The sequence below is a fragment of the Oncorhynchus kisutch genome, linkage group LG25 (assembly GCF_002021735.2).
Source record: "Oncorhynchus kisutch isolate 150728-3 linkage group LG25, Okis_V2, whole genome shotgun sequence".
Taxonomy (NCBI): Eukaryota; Metazoa; Chordata; class Actinopteri; order Salmoniformes; family Salmonidae; genus Oncorhynchus; species Oncorhynchus kisutch.
In genome coordinates this window covers 15,856,462-15,883,621 of record NC_034198.2, presented here as the reverse complement: position 1 = coordinate 15,883,621, position 27,160 = coordinate 15,856,462, and the positions used below count along the sequence as shown (strand labels likewise).

Below are 27,160 nucleotides of genomic sequence, written 5' to 3'. Positions count from 1 at the left end.
TCAGTGCTCGGGTACGCCACTTAAGCGCCACCCCTGTGCTTTCTTTTTGAAGAAGCTCAGCCCGGCGGAGCGAAACTATGATGTGGGGGACCAGGAACTGTTGGCTGTGGTCGGGGCTCAGAAGGCGTGGAGACATTGGCTTGAGGGGGATAGACACCCTTTCTTCATTTGGACTGACCACCGCAATCTGGAGTACATTCGGGCAGCGAGGAGACTGAACCCTCGCCAGGCGAGGTGGGCCATGTTTTTCACCCGCTTAGTTTTCACCGTATCCTACAGACCAGTTCCCAGAACGTTAAGGCAGACGCACTGTCCCGGATGTATGACACAGAGGAGCGGTCTGCAGATCCCACTCCCATAATTCCAGCTTCTTGCCTGGTGGCACCAGTGGTATGGGAGGTGGACGCGGACATCGAGTGGGCGTCACGTGCGGAGCCCACTCCCACACAGTGTCCAGTTGGGTGTCTGTACGTTCCGTTTGATGTCCGCGATCGTTTGATCTGTTGGGCTCACACGTCACCCTCCACCGGTCATCCTGGCATCGGTCGGACAGTGCGCTGTCTTGCTGGGAAGTACTGGTGGCCCACGTTAGCTAAGGACATGAGGGTTTAGGTTTCCTCCTGCTCGGTGTACACACAGTGCAAGGCACCTAGACACCTGCCCAGAGGGAAATTACAACCCCTTCCCGTTCCACAACGACCGTGGTCACGCCTATCGGTGGATTTCATGATGGATCTTCCCCCGTCACGGGGCAACACCACGATCCTGGTTGTGTGGATGGGTTTTCTAAGTCCTGCCATCTCCTTCCTTTGCCCGGTCTCCCTACGGCTCTACAGACTGCGGAGGCCCTGTTCACCCACGTATTCCGGCACTACGGGGTGCCTGAGGATACAGTTTCTGATCGGGGTCCCCAATTCACATCTAAAGTCTAGAGGGCGTTTATGGAATGTCTGGGGGCCTCGGTCAGCCTCACCTCAGATTTTCACCCAGAGAGTAACGGGCAGGTGGAGAGAATCAACCAGGATGTGGGTAGGTTTCTGCGGTCCTATTGCAGGCCCGGCCGGGGGAGTGGGCGGTTTTCATCCCCTGGGCAGAGATGGCCCAAAACTCCCTCCGCCACTCTTCCACTAACCTATCACATTTTCAGTGTGTGCTAGGTTATCAGCCGGTCCTGGCACAGTGGCATCAGAGCCAGATCGAGGCTCCTGCGGTATACACCAGGGGACCGGGTCTGGCTCTCCACCCGAAACCTACCCCTTCGCCTGCCCTGCGGAAGCTGGGTCTGCGTCGAGGGGGCCCTGGCGTATACTGTGAGAGCCATCATGGACTCAAGGCGTCGGGTGAGAGGCTCCATCCAGATCGCCCTGCGTCTCGTCCTCCGGGTTGTCCCCGAGGCCGGTGTCTGCTCGCTGCTGGAGCCACGAGTCAAGGGCGGGGTACTGTCACGACTTCCGCTGAAGTTGGTCCCTCTCCTTGTTCGGGCGTCGTTCGGCGGTCAAAGTCACCGGCTTTCTAGTCACCACCGATCCATGTTTAATTTAGTTTTGTCTTCATTATACACACCTGGTTTCATTCCATAATCAATGTTCCTTATTTAACCCTCTGGCTTCCCTTTCTGTTTTGTGAGTGATTGTCATTGTCATGTGGGTTCATTCTTTGTGCTCTGGATATTTGTATTTTTCCTTGTTGGAACATTGCTTACATTTTGAGTAAATTCAGATGATGACTCATACCTGTGTCCTACGCCTGACTCCTCTTAACCATTCACCTAATCGCTGACACCAGCCTTGTCCTCGTCAACACTCACACCTATGTTAACGAGAGAATCACTGACATGATGTCAGCTGGTCCTTTTGTGGCAGGGCTGAAATGCAGTGGAAATGTTTTTGGGGGATTCAGTTCATTTGCATGGCAAATAGGGACTTTGCTATTAATTGGAATTCATATGATCACTCTTCATAACATTCTGGAGTATATGCAAATTGCCATCATACAAACTGAGGCAGCAGACTGTGAAATGTAATATTTGTGTCATTCTCAAAACTATTGGCCACGACTGTTTCTTTTACTCTTCCACTATATGACCACTGATTATGATTACCATGTGTTTCTGGATAGACCAGAGCTATTTTCCATATGGAGCCCTGGCTGGGATACGGTACGTGTTTATGAGTGTTTATCACGCAGTTGTGTGAGTATTCCTCAGGGGACACTAGCTGTCTCCCTCGTTAGGAGATACTGATGTTAGCGTGTGTACCAGTCCCTCATCACAACATCTGGATACACCACTGTCTACTGAACACAACCAACAAATATGACTCATAGCCTGGAAAACACAAAGGCACGCACATATGCACGCGGACACAAACACACGCAAACACACAAATAGCATATCCGACCGTGAACATAAAACACGCACACCAATAGCAATCAAATACAATCACACACACACACTCACCAAAAGAAAGCATACGATAACACATGCAAGCAAGCCCACACACACACACACCAATAGCCAGAATATATACGATCACACACACACACTTTGTCTTCCTCCCCCCTCTATATCATACCCTCTTGATCATTTGATTGGTACATGCATAACCTGACAAAAGACATACAGCTCCTTTCCTTTTTTTCCATCTTTCATCTTCCTTTCATCGTTCCTTGTTTAGTGATGGATAGATCAGGGACAGAGGATAAAGGACAAAAAAAAGGAACCAGAAATAGGTGTCAGACTGAATAGCAGGGTCCTTTAAAAAATACACCAAAGACATCAAAGATATGCCTCCTCCTCATCATTATCTTCATCATCAGGGCCATTGATAATCAAGCACTATTGAACCCTTTTATCTATGAATAGGATCACACACACAGAAACACACACACTTCCCTTCCCACCTGCAGGTTAGAGAGGCGAGCCAGCAGGGAAAAATCTCAGTCTGATGGGGAAAAATCTGTCTGGAAATTAGTTGGAGGGTTGCTTGTATCATATGCTTAGATGCCATTGCCTGCTGTTGTGCCCTTGAGCAAGGCACTTAACCTCCCACAAAAACTGCTCTGGGGCACCCAGTGTGGCAGCCCTCCACTCCTCTCCAAAACCTATATATGTGGCTCTGTGTATGAACAGTATGTGTGTCTTTCAGGGGATTGGGATGAAAGCGAAAGTAACATTTTGGTTGGACCCTAGGTTGGGTGCAATTGACCAATAAAGTCATCTTAATCTTAGTCTATTGTAAGAAACGCTACTAATGAGTTTCTTTGCCGGTTCTATGGAACCCAATAGCGTTCTACCTGGAACCAAAAGGGTTCTTCAAAGGGTTCTCCAATGGGGACAGCCGGAGAACCCTTTTAGGTTCTAGATAGCACAATTTTTTCGAAGACATTTTAGATGTCTCAAAGCCTTACCTTCGCTTGAAGAGCCATGGCTGATTGTGTGTCAGCGAGTGACTCATCTCTGAGTCTTTAACAAGCTGTCAATTAGACCCTTTTAAAGAAGAGACAAGGGTTATCTATACTCTAATTACAGATAGAGCCAAATACTCACTCGCAGGCTATCAGCTATCCGCAAGTGTGAGATGGAGAGAGGTGGGGGGATAGAGAAAGAAAGAGAGGGATAGAGGAAAAGAGATAGAAATGGAGCGAGAGAGTGGATGAGAGAGAGAGAGTGGTGGAGAGGAGAGGGAGAAACAGAGAGAGAGAAAAAAAACAGAGTGGAGTAGAGATGGAGAAAGAGGGGGGGGGGTAGAACATGGAGAGTGTAATAGATGAGAGAGTGACAGGGGCAGAAGGGAGTCTCTACCTCCTAAAGGGTCTAATTAAGTGTTTAATAGAGTGGCAGAGCTCTGAGAGACCACTGGCTGACTGTGTCACACACACGCACATGAGCACACAAGCACACAGACCGACACACACTCACTCGATGCCATCAGCCCAGCATAGTGCTTGCTACCTGCCATCACGTCATCTGTCTCCGAGGATCTTACCTCGGAAGCGAGGTCATTCCCCAAACTATTTAATAAAATGTCATGTTGCATTCTGTCTTTGTTATTCGTTCAGTTAAGCCTGTACTCGATTGAACTGAAGTACTGACTTCTGTCAGTAGGCTACAGCTTCATATAGACACCAGATTATGACTGATTTATTTCCACTCAATCAATCGCTCTCTCTCAATAACGCCATCACGTCTTTGTGTTTAATGCATTTCTATCTAAAACATTGACTCAACAACAACCCAACCCCTGTTCAGGTATTTATTCACATTCCCACTATTTCACAGCATTGTCATTGTGCTACTACAGTTATCTCTATTCCCAGCATTGTTGTCAGTAATATTCCTGTGCACATACGTTTAAATTCCACTGTTAGCTCTGTTACTGTTAGCCCAAATGGGAAGCCCACTGTGGTCAACTCGTCCAGTACTATTATTTAAAATATCTATTGATACCCCCTCTGTTTTCAAATCATATAGAGGGCTTGGGGCTGTTACACATAAACGTGCAAAGCTTGATGTCAAAGATGGACCTTCTTGATGTCTGAGTATAGACACGAGCCCTGATATTCTGGTTCTCACGGAGACCTGGCTCGAAATGTTCAGGTGTTATATACTGAAAAGGGAGAGGGGTAGCTACTACACTACCTGTCAAAAGGTATAGAACACCTACTCATTCAAAGGTTATTTATTTATTTGAACTACTTTCTACATTGTAGAATAATAGTAGAGACATCAAAACTATGAAATAACACATATGGAATCATGTAGTAACAAAAAAAATATATTTGATATTTGATATTCTTCAAAGTAGCCACCCTTTGCCTTCATGACAGCTTTGCACACTCTTGGCAGTCTCTCAACCAGCTTCACCTGGAATCATTTTCCAACAGTCTTGAAGGAGTTTCCACATATGCTGAGCACTTGTTGTCTGCTTTTCCTTTACTCTGCGGTCCAACTCATCCTAAACCATCTCAATTCGGTTGAGGTCGGATGATTGTGGAGGCCAGGTCATCTAATGCAGCACTCCACCACTCTCCTTCTTGGTCAAATAACCCTTACGCAGCCTGGAGGTGTGTTTTGGGTCATTGTCCTGCTGTGAAAAAATGATAGTCCCACTAAGAAGAATCCAGATGGGATGGCATATCTCTGCAAAATACTGTGGTAGCCATGCTGGTTAAGTTTGACCAGCAAAGCACCGTCACACCTCCTCCTCCATGCTGCACAGTGGGAACCACACATGCAGAGATCATCCATTTACCTACTCTGCGTCAAAGACACTGAATCAAAAATTGCATCCAAAAATCTAAAATTTGGACTAATCAGACAGATTTCCACAGGTCTAATGTCCATTGCTCATGTTTCTTGGCCCAAGCAAGGCTCTTCTTCTTATTGGTGTCTTTTAGTAATGCTTTCATTACAGCAATTCGACCTGATTCACACAGTCTCCTCTGAACAGTTGATGTTGAGATGTGTCTGTTACTTCAACTCTGTGAAGCATTTATTTGGGCTGCAATTTGAGGCTGGTAACTCCAATGAAGATATCCTCTGCAGCAGAACTAACTCTGGGTCCTCCTTTCCTGTGGCGGTCCTCATGAGAGCCAGTTTCATCATAGTGCTTGATGGTTTTTGCGACTGCACTTGATGATTCTTTCAAAGTTATTGACATTTTCCGGATTGACTGACCTTCATGTCTTAAAGTAATGATGGACTGTCATTTCTCTTTGTTTATTTGAGCTGGTCCTGCCATGATATGTCTTGGTCTTTTACCAAACAGGGCTATCTTCTGTATACCACCCCTACCTTGTCACAACACAACTGATTGTTTCAAGCGCAATTAGATGGAAAGAAATTCCACAAATGTACTTTTAACAAGGCACACCTGTTAATTGAAATGCATTCCAGGTGACTACCTAATGAAGCTGGTTGAGAGAATTCCAGGAGTGTGAAAAGCTGTCAAAGGGTGGCTACTTTGAAGACTCTCAAATATATTTTGATTTGTTTAACACTTGTTTTGGTTACTACATGATTCTATATGTGTTATTTCATAGTTTTGATGTCTTCACTATTATTCTACAATTTTTTTTTTTTTTTACCTTTATTTAACTAGGCAAGTCAGTTAAGAACAAATTCTTATTTTCAATGACGGCCTAGGAACAGTGGGTTAACTGCCTGTTCAGGGGCAGAACGACAGATTTTGTACCTTGTCAGCTCGGGGATTTGAACTTGCAACCTTTCGGTTGCTAGTCCAATGCTCTAACCACTAGGCTACACTGCCGCCCCTACAATGAAGAAAATAGTAAAAAATAATGAAAAACCCTTGAATGAGTAGGTGAGTCCAAACTTTTGACTGGTACTGTATGTGATATCAACACTTGTGGCAACATGTTCTCTAAGTGTCACGATCCCCAAAGGTTTGTGTTTTTGATCATAAATGTAGCCCTATGCCAAAATATGCATTTGTTTGTAACAGGGATCCACTCACTCTCTGCCTAAGCAAGTTCTGTTCGGCACTGGCATTATTACTGAAAATAAGAGAGATAAGTGATGCATTTAATCAGGGTAAGGTTTTACTAAGCTAACATATGGAATCATTTTAGAGTTGGTCATACCATGGATCATGGATCTATTTTATTTAGAATTTTTAAGATCCCTTTAGGTCTAAAAAATGTATATAAAATTTCTTTTCATAAAATATTGAATTTGGCCTTTACTACTACAAGCCATAGAAACGTATTGAATAACAGATTTATAAATGACAAAAAGACAGTCATCAAATAAATCATTAGGAATGAGGAAATATTTTGTTTTTTACTCCCCTTATATTTGTTGGCACAAAACTACCTCCATACTTCCATTCATTTGTATGAGTTACCTTCAGACGAGTCCTGTGACACTTGTGGGGGTCGTAGAGCAAAACTGAGAACACCATCATGTTTGTCAGAGTCTCATTAGTTTGTAGGCCAAATTGTTTGGACACTTCAGATGTTTTCGTGAGAAGACTGATTTTTGGGATGTCTCATGGTCTGACAAACACTGCTGTAGCTCGGCCACCTTCCACCACAGATGCGCCCTCATACCATCCTTCATCCCCCTCCTGTTCCCTGTACCTATTCCCCAGGTCGTTGCTGTAAAATGAGAATGTGTTCTCAGTCAACTTACCTGGTAAAATAGGGTTAAATAAAAATAAAACAACCTAAACGGGTCGATTTTATGTCCTGTACTTTTTACTGTCTATATAAATATTGGTCTATCGGCAAAGAATTGTAACGTACACCTGTATGCAGATAACACTGTTGTGTATGCATGGTTGACCAGGCTTTTTCAGAGCTGCAATCTGCCTTTGTTGCTTTGCAGAAAGCATTTGCATGAACTGAAATGTATACTTAATGCAGATAAATCCATGGATGTTAAGATTTCTGATAAATATCTGGGCATCTGAATTGATGAAAAGTTATCTTTTAAAAAGCATATGGATGCGTTAGTTAAGAAGTTGAGAATAAAGATGGGTCTCTTCTTTAGAAATAGATCAAAACCATTTATATGAGTGCAGCTGCCTCTGCACTGAAACCATGAGACACAGTTTACCACAATGCACTTAGCTTTATTACGGACGACAGGTTCAGTACACATCATTGCGTCTTATATCAGAAAGTAGGCTGGCCCTCTCTGAAGTCTTGTAAATCGACACACTGCTCTCTTTTTATTTATAAAGCACTCTTGCACAAACTTCCACCGTACCTTACTTCATTGTTAAAATACAGATATACGAGTCACCAGACCCGATCACAGGGATGACTTAAGACGTCCGCATGCTTCCCATCTGAAACCGTTCGGAACTGTTCCTGCATACATTAGGACATTTTGCAATGTTTTTCTTCGTTTTGGTCTTCGGCAAGGTGGTGACCCTTGTGACCTTAATAATTGTCACTCTATTTCTAAACGTTCTTGCCTCGAAACACTTTTGGAATTCTTGATTAATGCTCAGCTAAGATATTTCTTTACTTTAAAATCTATTCTAAATGTGCATCAGTCAGGCTTCAGACCCAGGGCAGAGCACCATCTCGGGAGCATCACTGGTTTTAAACGATGTGGTAAATTGTTTGGATAGGAAGAAATACTGCGATGCCCTATTCATTGACTTGTCTACGCATTCGACCACTCTTTACTAATTCCCTGCTAAATCCGAACATCAGGCTAGTGTAACAGTATAACTTTAAACTGTCCCCTCGCCCATACCCGGGCGTGAACCAGGGACCCTCTGCACACATCAGCAACAGTCACCCACGAAGCATCGTTATCCATCGCTCCACAAAAGCCATGGCCCTTGCAGAGCAAGGGGAACCACTACTTCAAGGTCTCAGAGAAAGTGACGTCACCGATTGAAACATTATTTAGCGCGCACCACAGCTAACTAGCTAGCTATTTCACATCCGTTACAACAGGCATGTGCACGTGAGTGAGAGAGGTATATATTCTTATTCCATCCCTTTACTTAGATTTGTGTGTACAGGTATTAGGTAGTTGCTGTGGAATTGTTAGATTACTGTTAGATATTACTGCACTGTCGGAACTAGAAGCGCAAGCATTTTGCTACAATCGCAAAAACATCTGCTAACCATGTGCATGTGACCAATAAAATGTGATTTGATAGGGAGTATGTGTGTGTGTGTGTGTGTGTGTGTGTGTGTGTGTGTGTGTGTGTGTGTGTGTGTGTGTGTGTGTGTGTGTGTGTGTGTGTGTGTGTGTGTGTGTGTGTGTGTGTATCTGTATGTGTGTGAGTGCTACTGTCAGTACTATAAATACAGGGTGTTGATGACAGGTGTTGGTGCCTCACATCTCTTGGGTGAGGGGAGGGGGGAGAGGAAAAGGGGAAAGAAGGAGTGATGAGAGAGAGATGAGAGGGAGGAATAGTAGGCGAAAGTGGGAAGATGAGTTTGAAGTGGGGTGAGGGATGAGCTAGGGACAAGAGGAGGGACAAAGTGAAGATAAAGAAGAGAGTGTGAGGTTCTGTGGACACTGTGGTGATCAGGCTACAACAGAACCAGAAGTGATCTGATGATTGATCATCTCGCTACACTCTAAGCATCGAGCTCAATGTGTCTGTCTGAATGTATTTCTGTGAAACACTGTGCACATCATTGTGGTATAATTTGTCTGTATAAGGATGACTGATTGAGGTATAGATCCCTCTCAGTATTTCTCGTCTCAGATTCTCAGAATTATTTCCTGCTTGTTTCCTAGCAGAACAACTCTTTCCCAGCTATTATCTGATTAAGGTCGATGGAGATGAGGTAGAAGACATATTTCTATTTCTCATCCATGCCCTGTGTTGCATGTTTAGACAGAACACACACATTTATTTACAGACTGGTGTTAAACAGTATATCTGTAGCGGTGTTGTGGTGTTGCATTGCTGTCTGTAGGTGTTTGAATTGGTACCCTGTACAGCAGAGTATCGAATCATATCCTACTGATGTTTTCTGTTCTACGAGATAATGAATTACATCCACCTGGTGTCCCAGGTCTAAATCAGTCCCTGATTAGCGGGAATGACTGAAAAAAAAACAGTGGAACTGACTTCAAGGTCCAGGGTTGAGTTTGAGGGATATACAGTATAGGTGATGTCTCACATTATGTGGTGTCTAGAGGAGTTTTAGTACTACATGATGTGTTATGCTAGGGTTATTTGTGATTTTTGTGGTAGCTTGAGTATATGTACAGTATTATGTGTTGTCTTACCTTGTGAGGTATGACAACGGTAGATCCTCCACTGATGCCAACGATGGGCAGAGCTGTCTGAGTCGACAGGAAGTCTAGGATCTGAGCCACTTCTGCCACCTGCTTTTATTCAGTCCAGGAGATAGTCAAATAGATACACACAACATATAGATGATTTTTACCAAGGAATCTGGCATCTCATATCTATCTCATATATATCTATATATTTTTTCAATATCCCCAAAGGACAGAGGTCAGTATCTGAGTTAACCTTCCGCCTTGTTTAACATGATTGATTGATTGATTGATCCATCGATTGACTGACCTGAGGTCCAGCTCCTGATCCCACATCGTCCTCGAACACGACCCCATGCAGTTTCTCTGTCGCCATGGTTTCACAGAGACGTGTCAGCAGGGCACGAGGGTTGGTGTCGTTAACCAGAACAGTGACCGGGTTCACCTCTAAGAAGAAGACGACAAAAGCAGAAGAAGAAAGAATGTTCCAAAGTGAACATAGTATGTGCTTTGGTGCTTTTTTGCACATAAGTATTAATGTCAAGAACAGTGGCAAAACTGGTTCACAGGTTCATACCTAGAAGATCAGCGAAGTCCTCTCTGCTCAAATGACCCCTGACCTCATTCTGGTAAGCAGAGCCACAGAACACCACCGCCACGTTAATAGAGGGATGAGGGATGAGAGGGCGGGAGAGGAGGGGAGGAAGGGAGGAGAGGAAGAGGAGGAGGAAGAGAAGGAAAAGAGGAGGATATCGCGGAGAAGAAGGTGGCTGTCCTGGAGCAGCCATGTCAGCACCCTACTGCCTGGAGAGGAGTAAAGAGGAGTAAAAATAGAAAGGGGGGGGGAGAGGAGAGAAAGAGATATGGAGAGGGGGAGAAGGTGAGGGTGGGACAGAGGGTTCAAAGAGAGGGGGTAGGAGAGGGAAAGAAATGGAGAGCAGTAGTCAGACATGCAAGCAGCTTTTGTCTGTGACAATTGATGTGTCGCTCCACGAAACTAGTCTCTTTTGCGTCCCTTTGATATTTTAAGTATAAATTGTGCACCAGTATTGGATTTTAGAAGTCTGTTATATTAAATGAAGTGCCCTTTAATATAGACCACATGGACAATTCAATAAATCCAACATTTTTATATGAATAAACATTTGCTAATGTCCCTTTGTCCCACTTAAGCCCACATTTGTCCCCATAATTGTAAATCCCGATTTATTTTGTTGCTTTGACAAAGTCTTTCCTGAAGATGATCATTTATTTAATGTGATTAGTGATTGATCAAAATAAAATACAAATCCCTCATTTTATGGTCAACCCTGTGACGCAAACTCCTCATTTTAATATTGTGAAACTATTCCTTTTTCCCCCCCTGGTGTTTTGTGGTGGAAAACTGAGCACGTCGGGCATAACATGTCAACCCTGCTACCCATAGATAGACAGGCTTAAAATGTTTTACCAATTTACATTTTGGGTGAAACTTGCATTCAATTTCCTCTCCTTGTTGCACACAAGCTTCCATTCTCCCTGCCATAATGGGAGTTATGGCTGAGTTAAGATGAAATTAAACCTAAATTAACCCTGTTACTTTATTTGGGACTTACTTTAATCCTCTCGTGTATGATAGTTGTTGCCTGCCTCACTAACGGTGCCTTTTGCCTCATCCTGCCTGTTCTTTCGGATTTCCTGTTATCAACCTATTGCCTGATCTCCCAGATGACATTACTAGCCTTTTCACTGCCTGTACTGTTGCCTTTTTAAACCCTGTGTATGACCTTCTGCCTGTGGTCCTTTACAAATAAACACCTGCTACGCTTGAAACCAGCTCTCTGTCTCCCATCGTGTTCATTGCACAGGCCCAGTGCAGTCAAAAATGTGATTTTTTTTGTTGTCATTTTATATATATTTCCACAAGTTGGAGTAATACTGTGAAAATTATGATAATGCCTATTTAGTGCAAGAGCTGTTTGAAAAGAGCGCCTGACATTTTGACCGCATTGGACCTATAAATTGAACATGTGCTCATCATGACAGAAAGTTAAATTAAACTACCAGAAATTGACTCATTTTGTGGATTGACCCTGAAACCCATAATCTTTCAGTGCATTTGTTTAAGTATTATATATTTTTCTCTCTCTCCATCCCTGTTCATTGCAATCTCACACACACCCACTGACACTGACACCAGCACCTGACCTCCATCAGACATTAACATTTTAGTCTCTAGCCTCTTTCTACAAGATATCATCTAGAAACATTTCAATTAGATTAGATGTATTTATCTTTTGGTCAACTGCTTTCAACAATAACTAGTGCTGAACAACTGCAGGTACATGAATAAAATAGTACCCATCTTCAAAGGCAGGAGCATTCGAAGTCATACGGAAGGAAACAGACAAAAATCACCTTAGAAAAGAGAGGCTTGAAAGAGAGTTGAAAGGATACGTCTGATGACAGTTCTATTCTAAGAGCTTAATGTCTTTTGTTTTTTTAGTCTCGTTCTTAATTTGCACACCAAAACGACAATATCCCAGCATCGAGACATTGGGCCATTTGGTCTGTATTGGAACAAAGAGATAGGGAAGTGTGAGGGATGTGAGATGATTGTGAAGGCCTCTCTGATGACTAGAGATCACACAGATGGATTAGCCAGCGGTCACTACATAGACACATAGCCGCGAGAAGTAGGGGTGCTGAGTGTGCTGCAGGCCTCTACAATAACTTTTTTATTTAAAGTAGTGCACTGGGCCTTTACTAGTCCTAGTAAAGTTTCTAGTACTCGTTACTAGTCCTGTATTAACGGACCAATATAGCATCTTCCAGCGACAATGCAAAAACACACCACACGAAACAGCACATCTGACAGAGGAGAGTGTATGGTGTGGGGGGTGAGGGAGGGCGTAGCGTGTGTGTGCGTGTGTGTGTGTGCATGCGTGTGGGTGGGTGCTTGCGTGTGAGTGTGTGAAGCAGGAACGGGATTGTGCAGAGGTTATCAAACACCAATGGCTTCGCCTGGTTAGTTTGTAATGCCCACTTTAAAATCCCACAGACAAGAAGAAGTGCTCTCAACGTGCACAATGTGTCAAAAGTGTGCACATGCATGCCTGCGTGTGCGTTCCGCTTATGTTTGTGCCGGCGTGAGCATGAGTGTGTGAGAGGTGAGCAAGGTGGCGGACAGTAATAGAAGACAAGGTCTCATTCTTTTTCATTTGAAAAATACATTGTATTTTTACAGTTATATGATTGAAACTAGTCACAACCCAAGGCCAAATACATAGAGAGGGGGGTGAGAGAGAGAGAGAGAGAGAGAGAGAGAGAGAGAGAGAGAGAGAGAGAGAGAGAGAAACAGGGGGGAGGGGGGAGAAACAGAAAGATTAGAGAGAAATGCAGACAAGGGGGAGGGAAAATGGACAAAAAGAGAGTGTGTGGGTTAGTTATGTTGAAATATATTGTCCCAGTGTCACGCCCTTAGTTATCTTTGTTTTCTTTATTATTTTGGTTAGGTCAGGGTGTGACAAGGGTGGTTGGTTTAGTTTTTGTATTGTCTAGGTGTTTTTGTCCTGTCTAGGGTTTTTGTAAGTCTATGGGGTTTTTGTATTTCTAGGTATATGTAGGTCTATGGTGGCCTGAATTGGTTCCCAATCAGAGGCGGCTGTTTATCGTTGTCTCTGATTGGGGATCCTATTTAGGTTGCCATTTTCCAGTTATTATTCTATGTTTAGTTGCCTGTTTGCACTAGTCATATTGCTTCACGGTGTAACGGCGTTCTTCGTTTGTAGAAAGAGAGTCGGACCGAAATGCAGCGTGGTGGTTACTCATGTCTTTAATGGAAAAAGTGACGATACATGAAATAACTAAATAAATACAAAAACAACAAACGGAACGTGAAACTTATTACAGCCTATCTGGTGAACACTACACAGAGACAGGAACAATCACCCACGAAAGACAAAGCGAACTCAGGCTACCTAAATACGGTTCCCAATCAGAGGCAACGAGAAGCACCTGACTCTGATCGAGAACCGCCTCAGGCAGCCAAGCCTAACTAGACACACCCCTAAACATAGCAATCCCAAATCCTATAAAACCCCAATACGAAACACAACACGTAAACCCATGTCACACCCTGGCCTGACCAAAATATATAACGAAAACACAAAACACTAAGACCAAGGCGTGACACACGGTTTGTTATTTTGTATAGTTTTGTTCAGTGTTGCATTCGTTTAATAAAATAGAATGTACGCTTATCACGCTGCGCCTTGGTCTCCTCATTATGACAACCGTGACACACAGTGTCCATTGTTTGATGTTGTAATTTTTGTCAGCAAACTCTTCATAAGACACAAATAACACTTGTTCTAAAATGGATTACATTTTTGGAAATCATCAATCTACACACAATACCCTATAATGACGAAGTGAAAAAAGGTTTTTAGAAATGTTTGCGAATGTATTAAAAATAAAAAACAGAAATACCTTATTTACATAAGCATTCAGAAACTTTGCTATGAGACTCGAAATTGAGATCAGGTGCATCCTGTTTCCATTGATTTTCCTTTAGCGGGTTCTACTTGTTGGAACCCACCTCTGTTAAATGCAATTGATTGGACATGATTTGGAAAGGCACACCTGTCTATATAAGGTCCCACAGTTGACAGTGCATGACAGAGCAAAAACCAAGCCATGAGGTCGAAGGAATTGTCCGTAGAGCTCCGAGACAAAATTGTGTTGAGGCACAAATCTGGGGAAGGTTAATAAAAATGTTTTGCATTGAAGTTCCCCATGAACACAGTGGCTTCCATCATTCTTAAATGGAAAAAGTTAAGAACCACCAAGAATCTTCCTAGAGCTGGTCGCCCGGCCAAACTGAGCAATCGGGGGAGAAGGGCCTTGGTCAGGGAGGTGACCAAGAACCTGATGATCACTCTGACAAAGCTCTAGAGTTCCTCTGTGAAGATGAGAGAAACTTTCAGAAGGACAACCATCTCAGCAGCACTCCATCAATCCAGCCTTTATGGTGAGTGACCAGACATAAGCCACCGCTGAGTAAAAAGGAAGCAACGGCGGGGACGGTAGACTAGTCAGGACAACGACCCTAAGCACACTGCCAAGACAATGCAGATGTAGCTTCGGGACAAGTCTCTGAATGTCCTTGAGTGGCCCAGCCAGAGCCCTTACATGAAGCAGATCGAACAACTCTGGAGAGACCTGAAAATATCTGTGCAGCAACGCTCCCCATGCAACCTGACAGAGCATGGGAGGATCTGCAGAGAAGAATGGGAGAAACTCCCCAAATATAGGTGTGTCAAGCTTGTAGTGTCATACCCAAGAAGACTCGATGGTGTAATCGCTCCAAAGGTGCTTCAACAAAGTGTGTGTGTGTATATATATATATATATATATATATATATATATATACAGTGGGGCAAAAAAGTATTTAGTCAGCCACCAATTGTGCAAGTTCTCCAACTTAAAAAGATGAGAGAGGCCTGTAATTTTCATCATAGGTACACTTCAACTATGACAGACAAAATGAGGGGAAAAAATCCAGAAAATCACATTGTAGGATTTTTAATGAATTTATTTGCAAATTATGGTGGAAAATAAGTACAACCTGTAATTTAAATATATTTTTATTTGGATTTCATGTAATGGACATACACAACATAGTCCAAATTGGTGACGTGAAATGTCAAAAATGATTTGTTTGAACAAATAAAAATAAAAAAATCAAATGGAAAAGTGGTGTGTGCATATGTATTCATCCCATTTGCTATGAAGCCACTAAATAAGATCTGGTACAACCAATTCCCTTCAGAAGTCACATAATTAGTTAGATTGCACACAGGTGTACTTTATTTAAGTGTCACATGATCTGTCACATGATCTCAGTATATATACACCTGTTCTGAAAGGCCCCCAGAGTCTGCAACACAACTAAGCAAGGGGCACCATCAAGCAAGGGGTACCATCAAGCAAGCAGCACCATGAAGACCCAAGGAGTTCTCCAAACAGGTCAGGGACAAAGTTGTGGAGAAGTACAGATCAGGATTGGGTTATAAAAGAATATCAGAAACTTTGAACATACCACGGGCACCATTAAATCCATTATTTAAAACATTTAAGAATATGGCACCACAACAAACCTGCCAATAGAGGGCCGTCCACCAAAACTCAGGAGGGCATTAATCAGAGAGGCAACAAAGATACCAAAGATAACCCTGAAGGAGCTGCAAAGCTCCACAGCGGAGATAGGAGTATCTGTCCATAGGATCGATTTAAGCCGTACACTCCACATAGCTGGGCTTTATGGAAGAGTGGCAAGAAAAATGTCATTGCTTAAAGAAAAAAATAAGCAAACATGTTTGGTGTTCACCAAAAGGCATGTGGAAGACTCCTCAAACATATGGAAGAAGGTACTCTGGTCAGATGAGACTAATATTGAGCTTTTTGGCCATCAAGGAAAACGCTATGTCTGGCGCAAACCCAACACCTCTCATCACCACTAGAACACCATCCCCACAGTGAAGCATGGTGGTGGCAGCATCATACTGTGGGCATGTTTAGCATCGGCAGGGACTGGAAAACTGGTCAGAATTGAAGGAATGATGGATGGTGTTAAATACAGGGAATTTTGTGAGGGAAACCTGTTTCAGTCTTCCAGAGATTTGAGACTAGGACGAAGGTTCACCTTTCAGCAGCACGATGACCCTAAGCATACAGCTAAAGCAACACTCGAGTGATTTAAGAGGAAACATTTAAATGTCTTGGAATGGCCTAGTCAAAGCCCAGACATCAATTCAATTGAGAATCTGTGGTATGACTTAAAGATTGCTGTACACCAACGGAACCCATCCCACTTGAAGGAGCTGGAGCAGTTTTGCCTTGAAAAATGGGCAAAAATACCAGTGGCTAGATGTGCTAAGCTTATAGAGACATACCCCGAGAGACTTGCAGCTGTAATTGCTGCAAAACGGTGCTCTACAAATTATTGACTTTGGGGGGGGTGAATAATTATGCACGCTCAAGTTTTCTGCATTTTTGTATTATTTCTTGTATGTTTCACAATAAACATTTTGCATCATCAAAACCCTTTGCCAGCAGCATACCACCCTGCATACCACTGCTGGCTTGCTTCTGAAACTAAGCAGGGTTGGTCCTGGTCAGTCCTTGGATGGGAGACCAGATGCTGCTGGAAGTGGTGTTGGAGGGCCGGTAGGAGGCACTCTTTCCACTGGTCTAAGAAATATCCCAATGCCCCAGGGCAGGGATTGGGGACACTGCCCTGTGTAGGGTGCTGTCTCTCGGGGATGGGACGTTAAACGGGTGTCCTGACTCTCTGAGGTCATTAAAGATCCCATGGCACTTATCGTAGGGGTGTTAACCCCGGTGTCCTGGCTATCACAGTCACCTAATAATCCCGACCTCCACAAGTGTCACAGGACTCGTCTGAAGTCAGTAACGCTGATGTGACAACTTCTATCAGTAGCGTCCAAACTGTTTGAGCTGCTGTCAAACTGTCTGACTTTCACAAACACGATGGTGTTCTCCGTTTTGCTCTACGGCCTCCACAAGTGTCACAGGACTCATCTGAAGGTATACAAACAAATGGAAGTATGGAGGTAGTTATTTGCCAACAAAAATAAGGGGTTAAATACTGTATGTGTCCAAAAAAAAATCACAAATATTTCCTGAGCTTTCTTACATCTGTCCTATGATAGGGAGATTTTAGTTTAACATTGAGCTTCAACCAATACCATAAATTAAAATCTCCCTACTAGTGCTGTTAGTGCTGTTATGGTGACCATATTACCGGCGGTCACGAGTCATGAAGGCAGTCAAATTCCACGTGACTGTTTAGTCACGGTAATTAGTCTTCTCCAAGCTCTGATGCTGCTGATGGTCATTAGTAGTTTACCAAACTTGCTAACTGCCTGGAACTCAACACTCTATTGTACCTCTAATCACTCTGACATCAATGCAAATGCAATGAAAAATCGAATCAAACACTTCATGATAGTCCATGAGCTCATGTTGCGCAACATTTCTATAGGCTATGCAATTGTGTGCGTAAACAGAGTGGTGGCCTCTATTAACAAAAGGAGGATCCCATCAGCTTTCTATAGGCTAGGCCTACTATATATATATATATATATATATATATATATCTCAACTTTCCTAATATTAAGCACATTGCTTATCTTTATAACAGGAGTATAGCCTCCCTGGCTGGCATTAAAAAACGAACCACGGGAAAAGGGTCCTCCATTTGTTAATTAATTATCTATTTAAGTGCAGAGACGACATGTATTTTTTCCCCTGCCCCTGTTTCTAGACAGTTGCATGAAAATAGCCATTCTAAATCTAAACATATTTCACACATATATTAGTATATGTAAAGACAAGATTAAATCACGAATAGTCTGATGGGTGACAATATCAGCCTATCACTTGTGAATTATATATTATCCCTTGTGAATGATGCCCAGCCTACGGCAAGAAACAATGCCTTTTTTTGGCTAGTTTTTCTAATCATAGTCTCATACATCATGTAGCCTAGCCCATAGGCCTATATGCTTTGATAAGGTTTGTATTACAACTAAAGTGGCCAAATAACTTCTTCAAATTAAGGACATTAATGTGCTTTACAAGGGGTGTAGAGCCAACCAGCATACATAAGCAGCGTGTGAGTTTCAAGTTTGGGGAAGATCATTTTCACAATAAAAATGCACCTTTATAGTAAAAGCATTACCTGCATAATCACATTTGCGTTGACTTTTGATAATGGTATTTTCCCGCTAATGGAACATTCCCGCTTATAGCCTACTACCGTGTGGTCATTGCTGCACTTATATTGTGAAGAAATAGCCTAATTGTTTATCAACATGTTAATCTAAACGCTCTGGTCTGCTGCATCAGCCTCATTGTGTGAAACCGTTTTTTTGATGCTAGTGGTTGTATTCATTTGGAATCTATCGCATAACTGTCCCAGTCAGAGTATGTTTGGAATATTTATTTTTCGCACAGAATAAAATAGGCTAACTTTTGTACTATGGGAGATAGTAGATTGACATAAGCTAGTGCTTTTGTTGTTCGTTAGGTCTACTCATCTTGTTGGCTGACGAAAAGTAAATGTGGACAGTTCTTCCAATATCTTCAATATGCACCTCGGGATAGGATATCGACTCGCACACTTATGTCCCCGATGTGTCTGTCTTCACTTGTAGCCTGTGAGAAAGACCCGATCAAGTGATGAAGAGCCATGTGAATGTGATGTGCTTGGGAGCAAGCAGCACTCCGGGAGAAGGGAATTATAATTTTTATATTCAGCCTAACGGCACAACGGCCACTGGCCGCAAAGGCATGGATTTTTTTAATGTGCATTTCGGCCACACAAAGGGGATACCGCAGGGAAATTCAAGGCATTATCAAGTGCTTGTCAAATTGTGGAAGAGAGACTGATGAAGTGTGTACAGCCTGTGCAAAAAAAACTAAGCAGAGCTCAGGCCTTTCATGCTACTTTTTTCAAATAATCTTTAGAGTCACATCATGCAGCCTTATAATGTATAAAATATCTAAACATATAGCCCAACATTTGTAGAACAACTGAAGTTACATGAAAAACTCTAAGTTAAGCATATAGGAGTAACTATTTCTTTGTTAACCACTCAACACAGAATGTGCACACTCCCTCGAATATCCTTTCTATTTTATTCAGCTCTGTTCAATTGTATTCTTCATACTATAAAATTATATAAAATAATGCTATTGAATTCTGAGCAAATCTTGTCTGCTAATTAACTAGTGTAGCCCACAGCCATATGGCATAGCCAGATGAGGACCTAATATAAGGACAATTCAGAGTATTCTATTATGTTCTTCTGAAATAGACTACATTTTCTAGACCTGTCTAAAATAAATCATGGATTTATTGTGAAGGTGTAGGTTATATTACATGGATTTATTAGACTTTTTAACATGCAGATGCTCCAAAGGTCTGCATCAGTGGCTTGTAGTGTGTGGAAGCCAGGAGCTGCTAAATGTGTTTATGTTAATTAACGGTCAATTACCATGAGACTGGCAGTTATTTGCTTGACAATCACCTGCTGACGAAATCTCGTGACTGCCACAGCCCTACTCCCTACCATCATATCTAAGCCCATATGACACCAACAAGATTGGAGGTACACAACACACTCAATGACAGCTGACCCCACAATAATCGCTTCCACAACCTATGGCGAAGCAATATATTCAGGTTTCACACGTCACAGCAGTATGCTATAGGACAGTGGTCACCAACCGGTTGACTGCAATTGACCGGTCGATCTTCAAGGCATTCTTAGTAGATCGCCAAACATTTCTGTAGAAAACCAAATGATAGGCCTTGCGCTCCTATTGTTTCTATTTGTCTTGCACTGTTGGCACTAGGTTCACCCATTTCAGCTGCCAAGTGCCAGGTAGGCGACATGTTTGCATTTTGTACCATTTCATATGTCTGAAAGTACAAACTCTGCCTTCCAGGGGGGAGCAAATCAAGTGTGCTGTAGGCCTACCACTGGCCAATTGGATGTCTCAGATGACCGTGTCTGCAGTAACACAGCAGGTGCAAATGAAAGCTACAGCAAAATTGATACTGTGAGATGACTTGATTCTGACCATCAGATGCAGGCTCCATCAGACCAGTAAAATAAATAAAAAAGAGAATCATTTAAATGTATGCTCACTCAGTTGTGCCTCACAAGTAATACAACAACTGGTCTATTATTGGTGGGATCATGCAGCCTACCTCAAATGTTGAAATGTCATTTTTTTAAATGGACTGAGAAGAACCACAATGCATTGGCAGGAATATTCAAGCAAAGCCAATATGCGGTGATAACGATTTAGGCCAATAGTCTACTGCACAAACCTCATTAGTACAGTACTTTATTAATAGGTTAATGTTGTATTGGCTTACAAAACGCAAGTCATGTTAAAAAAAAATTGAGCTGTACATTTTGGCTTGGCTTTTGGCTTGACTCAGTAAAAAAAAGAATTGACTCAAAAAGGTTGGTGACCACTGTTACAGGATATATTATTCTGTAGGGAAGCAGAGAGAGAGGACTGGATACATTACTATTTCACTCTCCCTCACTCGCTCTCTCTCTCTCTCTCTCTCTCTCTCTCTCTCTCTCTCTCTCTCTCTCTCTCTCCCCCCTCCATCTCTCTCTCTCTCTCTCTCTCTCTCTCCCTCTCTCTCTCTCTCTCCCTCTCTCTCTCTCTCTCTCGCTCTCTCTCTCTCTCTCTCTCTCTCTCTCTCTCTCTCTCTCTCTCTCTCTCTCTCTCTCTCTCTCTCTCTCTCTCTCTCTCTCTCTCTCTCTCCTTCCCTACATCCTTCCCTCAGTCAAGGATTCCTAGACAGAGACAGTGTGATTGATGAGATGCAGACAAACACACACACACACACACACACAATCTGAATAAACAATACCCCACATTACGGTTTGTAAATCATATTACGTTGTTCTTCACTTTAGTGTTTTATAATTCATCATAACTTTGTGTCTCTACGCCTCTCCATTGTAACATAGCCAACATAGCACAGCTAGTCATATATTCTGCAGCAGTCTCTTATGGACCATGTTTTTCTGAGGCATAAAGGTTTGATGGCTCTTGCAGATAAATGTTACTGCCTATATGTAGATGGCGAGAAAGAGAGAGAGAAGTGTGTGTGTCGGGGGGGGGGGGGGGGGGGGGTTATGATACAGCAGTATGGAACCAATCAAAGCTATGCTAGTCGTTTCCCTGTACAGTGTAAAACCCAGATCACTATAGGGAAACGTGGATTAAGTCGATTTAAAGGTTAAGTTGAGCCACCCCTTGTTTCTAGAAAACCCTACACAAAATGAATCACATAACCAAATATTTTGGGAGTGGTCATCATGTGGTAATAAGTTAGATCCAGAAAACGGATTTTCAAAAAGTCAAATAAATGTATGGTCAAATCAAATCAAATGTTATTTGTCATGTGCTTTGTAAAGAACAGGAGCAGACTGTGAGATGCTTAAGTACAGGCTCTTCCCAACAATGCAGAGAGAAACATGTAAAATAATATAAAAATAATAACACTAGGAATAAATACATAATGAGTAACGATAACTTGGCTATCTACACGAGGTAGGAATAAAGTCGAGTCGATGTGCAGGGGTACGAGATAATTGAGGTAGATATGTAGATATAGGTTGGGGTGAAGTGACTAGGCAACAGGATAGATAATAAACAGTAGCAGCAGCTAATGTGATGAGTCAAAAGAGTTTATGCAAAAAGAGTCAATACTAAGCTCAGTCTTATGGCTTAGGAGTAGTATCTCTTCAGGGTCCTGTTGTTTCCAGACTTGGTGCATCGGTACCGCTTGCTGTGTGGTTGTAGAGAGAACAGTCTATGATATGGATGGCTGGAGGCTTTGATTTTCTTTTGACACCGCCTGGTATAGAGGTCCTGGATGGCCGGGAGCTCGGCCCCAGTGATGTACTGAGTCGTACGCACTACTCTCTGTATCTCCTTGTGATTGGATGCCAAGCAGTTGCTATACAAAGTGGTGATGCAGCAAGTCAAGATGCTCTCAATGGTGCAGCTGAGGAACGAGGATCTGAGGGCCCATGCAATATCTTTTCAGCCTCATGAGGGGGAAGAGGTGTTGTCTTGTCTTCTTCACAACTGTGTTGGTGTGTATGGACGATGTTAATTCCTTAGTGATGTGGACACCAAGGAACTTGAAGCTCTCGACCCGCTCCACTACAGCCCCATCATTGTGGATGGGGGCGTGCTCATCCCTCCATTTCCTGTAGCCCCAATCAGCTCCTTTGTCTTGCTGACATTGAGGGAGAGGTTGTTGTCCTGCACCACACTGCCAGGTCACTGACCTCCTCCCTACTGGCTGTCTCATCATTGTCGGTGATCAGGCCTACCACTGTTGTGTCATCAGTAAACTTAATGATGGTGTTGGAGTCGGTGGCTGATGTGGAGTTGCAGAGGGAGTTGTGCAGTCCCAGGGTCCTGAGCTTAGTGATGAGCTTAGAGGGAAATATGGTGTTGAACACTGAGCTGTAGACATTCTCACAGGTGTTCCTCAAGTCCGGGTGGGAGAGGGCAGTGTGGAGTGCATTAGAGATTGTGTCATCTGTGGATCTGTTGGGGTGGTACATGAATTGGAGTGGGTTCAAGGTGTCTGGGTTAATTTTTTGTTGATGTGAGCCATGACCATCCTTTTAAAGCATTTCATGGCTACAGGGTGATACTCATTTAGACAAGTTACCTTGGCGTTCTTGGGCACAGGGACTATGGCGGTCTGCTTGAAACATGTAGGTATTACAGACTGTGTCAGCGAGAGGTTGAAAATGTCAGTGAAGACACTTGCCAGCTGGTCAGCGCATGCTCTGAGTACGCATCCTGGTATTCCACCTGGCCCCACGGCCTTGTGAATATTAACCTGTTTAAAGGTCTTACTCACATCGGCTACGGAGAGCGAGATCATACTTTCATCCGGAACAGCTGGTACTCTCATGCATGGTTCAATTTTGCTTGCCTCGAAGCGAGTATAGAAGGCATTTAGCTTGTCTAGTAGGCTCGCGTCACTGAGCAGCTCGGTTTCCCTTAGTAATCCGTGATAGTTTCCAAGCCCTGCCATATCTGACGAACATCAGAGCCGGCATAGTAGGATTCGTCCTATGTGGACACTTGGCCTCTTTGATGGCTCGTTGGAGGTTGTTGTGAGATTTCTTATAAGCATCCGGGTTAGTGTCACACTCCAAATTGAGGTTAGTGTTCTGCTGTTCTGTTGCTGTTCTGATGTCCAGAAGCTGTTTTGGGTCATAGGAAATAATGGTTGAGACATTATATACACAATCGGCTGTAACGATTGTTGTTGGAAGGATTGGACCAAGGTGCAGCGTGAAAGGTGTTCATCATATTTATTCATGTGAACCAGCAACAAAACAAATAAAGAGTAACAAAACTAACGTGCAGCTTTGTAAGTGCAAAAGGCTACAATACAAAAACAAGACACAACAGGTGGAGAAAGCTGCCTAAATATGATCCCCAATCAGAGACAATGATAGACAGCTGCCTCTGATTGGGAACCATACCAGGCCAACATAGAAATAGAAAAAACTAGAGTACCCACCCTAGTCACACCCCGACCTAACCAAATAGAGAATAAAACAGACAGAACAGAAAAATATCTAAATTGGTCAGGGGCCCATTAAACAGCTGCTAGCCACTGCAGCACCATCTTTTACCATATATATTATAGGTTTCATGATGCTTGTATCTAAGCCAATGTAGATGGTTTCAAGATCGTTTTGTACATCAGTCGGGGACTCAAACTACAATATGACATCTTAAACCTAGCAGTGCATCCCTGTAGCTGTGTGGGCTAATATTGTCAAAATGTTTGCCTTGTGGTAAGTTGAGCCAATGGCCCCCACACCCCCATACAAATGACGATTACATGTTGTCCGTTGTATGCATAGTATTCCTAGTATTTTTGCAATGTGTCATGTGCATTTCTATCATTACAAAGCAGACATCATGCATCATGTTTACACATGTAAAACAAGCAGGGTTTAGCCCCCCTTGAGGCTGTTGAGAGAGCAGCCAATGAAATGAGAGAAGGGAATAAGTCCATTTGAGCAGCATCAACAGATGAATGACACTGAATGACACTGAATGGCACTGAATGACAATGAATGACACTGAAGAGGTACATTGACAAAAAAAGAAAACAAACATGTACCTACGCAAAAGAGAGGCTATTATATTGTAGCAGATGCACACAAGGTCTAGCTCACTCATACACGCTAGCTAACTCTAGCGTCTATTCGCGAAGGCACCTTCCAGAGACCCAGCGCTCTGTCTGAACGGTACAGTTTTTGAAACATAAGGGCCTTATCTCATATCAGCTAGAAATAAATATGTAAAAAATGTAAAGGTTTACTACACTGTTGAAATCAAGTGCTTTGTAACACCTAAACTAGTGGTAACTAAGCTGCCTCCAAATTGAAGGAGATGAAACCTTAACTTTGCATAAGTATTGAAACACATCATCCTGAGATGTTTTGAAACTTTACATGGTGTGTTGTAACAATACTCAATGAATTAACACCTTGATAGGGACTGGGAGCACTAACAAAAAAAGGGATAAAACCCTATTTTGGTGTTTCAAGTCCTGTTCACTGCAAAATTATATACCTTCTCTTTTGGTGTTGTTTCCTCTCTTTAAATCTTCTAAACACCATTATGATCTTTTGTATCCCATCTTGTGCAGAATGAAATCCCTTTTTATGAATTGTCTTAATGTTTAACATTGTTCTATGCATTTGATAATGTACCATTATGTACCATTTTGGCAGGCAATGTCACAATGTTCAAACTGGTAGTTGAACTGAGGATTCTACGCTTGATTCTTCCATTGACAACCAAAAGTGTGGGAACGGGTGTCCTCACTGAAAGTCAATTTGCCTAATGATTTTGATATGCGTTCATCATGATCCATTACACCTCATGGCACAACAAGCCTAGTACTGATATAGAAATATACTTTTCTTTAAACATGCATACAATGTTGTGCGAATGAATCATAAAGTCAAAACAATTTTGATTTATCCACAATCCTCTAAAAACAGAGTCACAGGAAATGCAAGGAGATTAAAACCGAAGACTTCCAATGGTTAAATCACTGTATTGTCTCTCTCTTTGGTTTTCCTCTTTCGTGAGAATACTTACATTTTGAGAAACACGTTAAAATTGGATTTACATTGTTTTAGTCAAATTAGACAGACGGAAGGCAGACGGAACACAGACGGAAGACAGACGGAAGACAGACGGAAGACAGAGGGAAGACAGACGGAAGAGTGACGGAAGACAGACGGAAGACAAAGGGAAGACAGACGGAAGACAAAGGGAAGACAGACGGAAGACAGAGGGAAGACAGAGGGAAGACAGACGGAAGACAGATGGAAGACAGAGGGAAGACAGACGGAAGACAGACGGAAGACAGAGGGAAGACAGAGGGAAGACAGACGGAAGACAGACGGAAGACAGAGGGAAGACAGACGGAAGACAGACGGAAGACAGACGGAAGTCAGAGGGAAGACAGAGGGAAGACAGACGGAAGACAGACGGAAGACAGACGGAAGACAGACTGAAGACAGAGGGAAGACAGACGGAAGACAGACGGAAGACAGACGGAAGACATAGTGAAGACAGAGGGAAGACAGAGGGAAGACAGACAGAAGACAGAGGGAAGACAGACGGAAGACAGACGGAAGACAGAGGGAAGACAGACGGAAGACAGACGGAAGACAGAGGGAAGACAGACGGAAGACAGACGGAAGACAGAGGGAAGACAGAGGGAAGACAGAGGGAAGACAGAGGGAAGACAGACGGAAGACAGAGGGAAGACAGAGGGAAGACAGAGGGAAGACAGAGGGTGGTGAAGAACACCTGTGAAGACGGACGCCAGAAAAGTGTTGCAACTGAAAAATACTGTCGGCTGTGTAAAAAAAAGAGTTTTAAAACAGTGTACGTACAGTAAGTATGAAATGACTGATGTTAAAGTAAAATCGTATCGCAAAAGACGATTATTGACTTTTGTAAACGTTAAAACTGAGCGCTGAGAGTGTAGTTCACATGGTCCCAGCTGTGGGCGACACTTACGGCTGAGAACCCTAGGGATAAGGCAGAATGCCACCTTGGGTTCTCGAGAGCAGGACGACATAGAGTCTGATCTTGCTAAACATCAAGTTTCTTGTGGACCAGTTTCACGGGCTTAGTAACCTCAAATCCAGAGAACCAGCCTACGAATTGTTCTTCATGAAGTGGAAGACTAAGTGATATTGAACAGAAAGATCTATATCTGAATGTAGGCATACATTCAAGATATACAAAATACCCCATTCCATGAATTACACTTTGATCTACCAGCACCATCACCCACTGTCACAGGACATCATCACCCACTGTCACAGGACATCATCACCCACTGTCACAGGACATCCTCACCCACTTACCCCGAGGCAGCTCAACTAAGCATGTCCCTATGCTCAACTTACCCCATACCCCAGGGTAAGTTGTGCCAAGAGACCACTTTTTTGGGAAAAGCTGTGTTTTCAAAACTGTTATGTTTACATTCATTCTGATTATGTTCAGGCCATACCTGGTTAGTAATAGCCTTTCATGGGAGTTTTTCCTAGCCACCGTGCTTCTGCACCTGCATTGCTTGCTGTTTGGGGTTTTAGGCTGCGTTTCTGTACAGTACTTTGTGATATCAGCTGATGTAAGAAGGGCTTTATAAATACATTTGATTGATTGAAATTTGATTGATACACACACACACAAAACCACACAGACATGCACACACACTTCAGAACACTTCACACACACACATACAAAGACAGT

General features: G+C 42.9%; 1 protein-coding gene across 1 annotated transcript in view; it reads right to left on the bottom strand.

Moving 5' to 3' along the window:
• LOC109869994 (glutamate receptor ionotropic, NMDA 2C-like) overlaps positions 1 to 26,480 on the bottom strand; it is a 98,998-nt gene extending 72,518 nt beyond the window's left edge. The window contains exons 1-3 of the mRNA XM_031804583.1: positions 26,420 to 26,480; positions 10,038 to 10,174; positions 9,734 to 9,814 (exon numbers count right to left, since the gene is read on the bottom strand). Coding sequence (XP_031660443.1) covers positions 9,734 to 9,814; positions 10,038 to 10,174; positions 26,420 to 26,480 — 279 coding nt within the window. The remainder of the gene's footprint in view (positions 1 to 9,733; positions 9,815 to 10,037; positions 10,175 to 26,419) is intronic.
• Between the last annotated feature and the right edge of the window lie 680 nt (positions 26,481 to 27,160).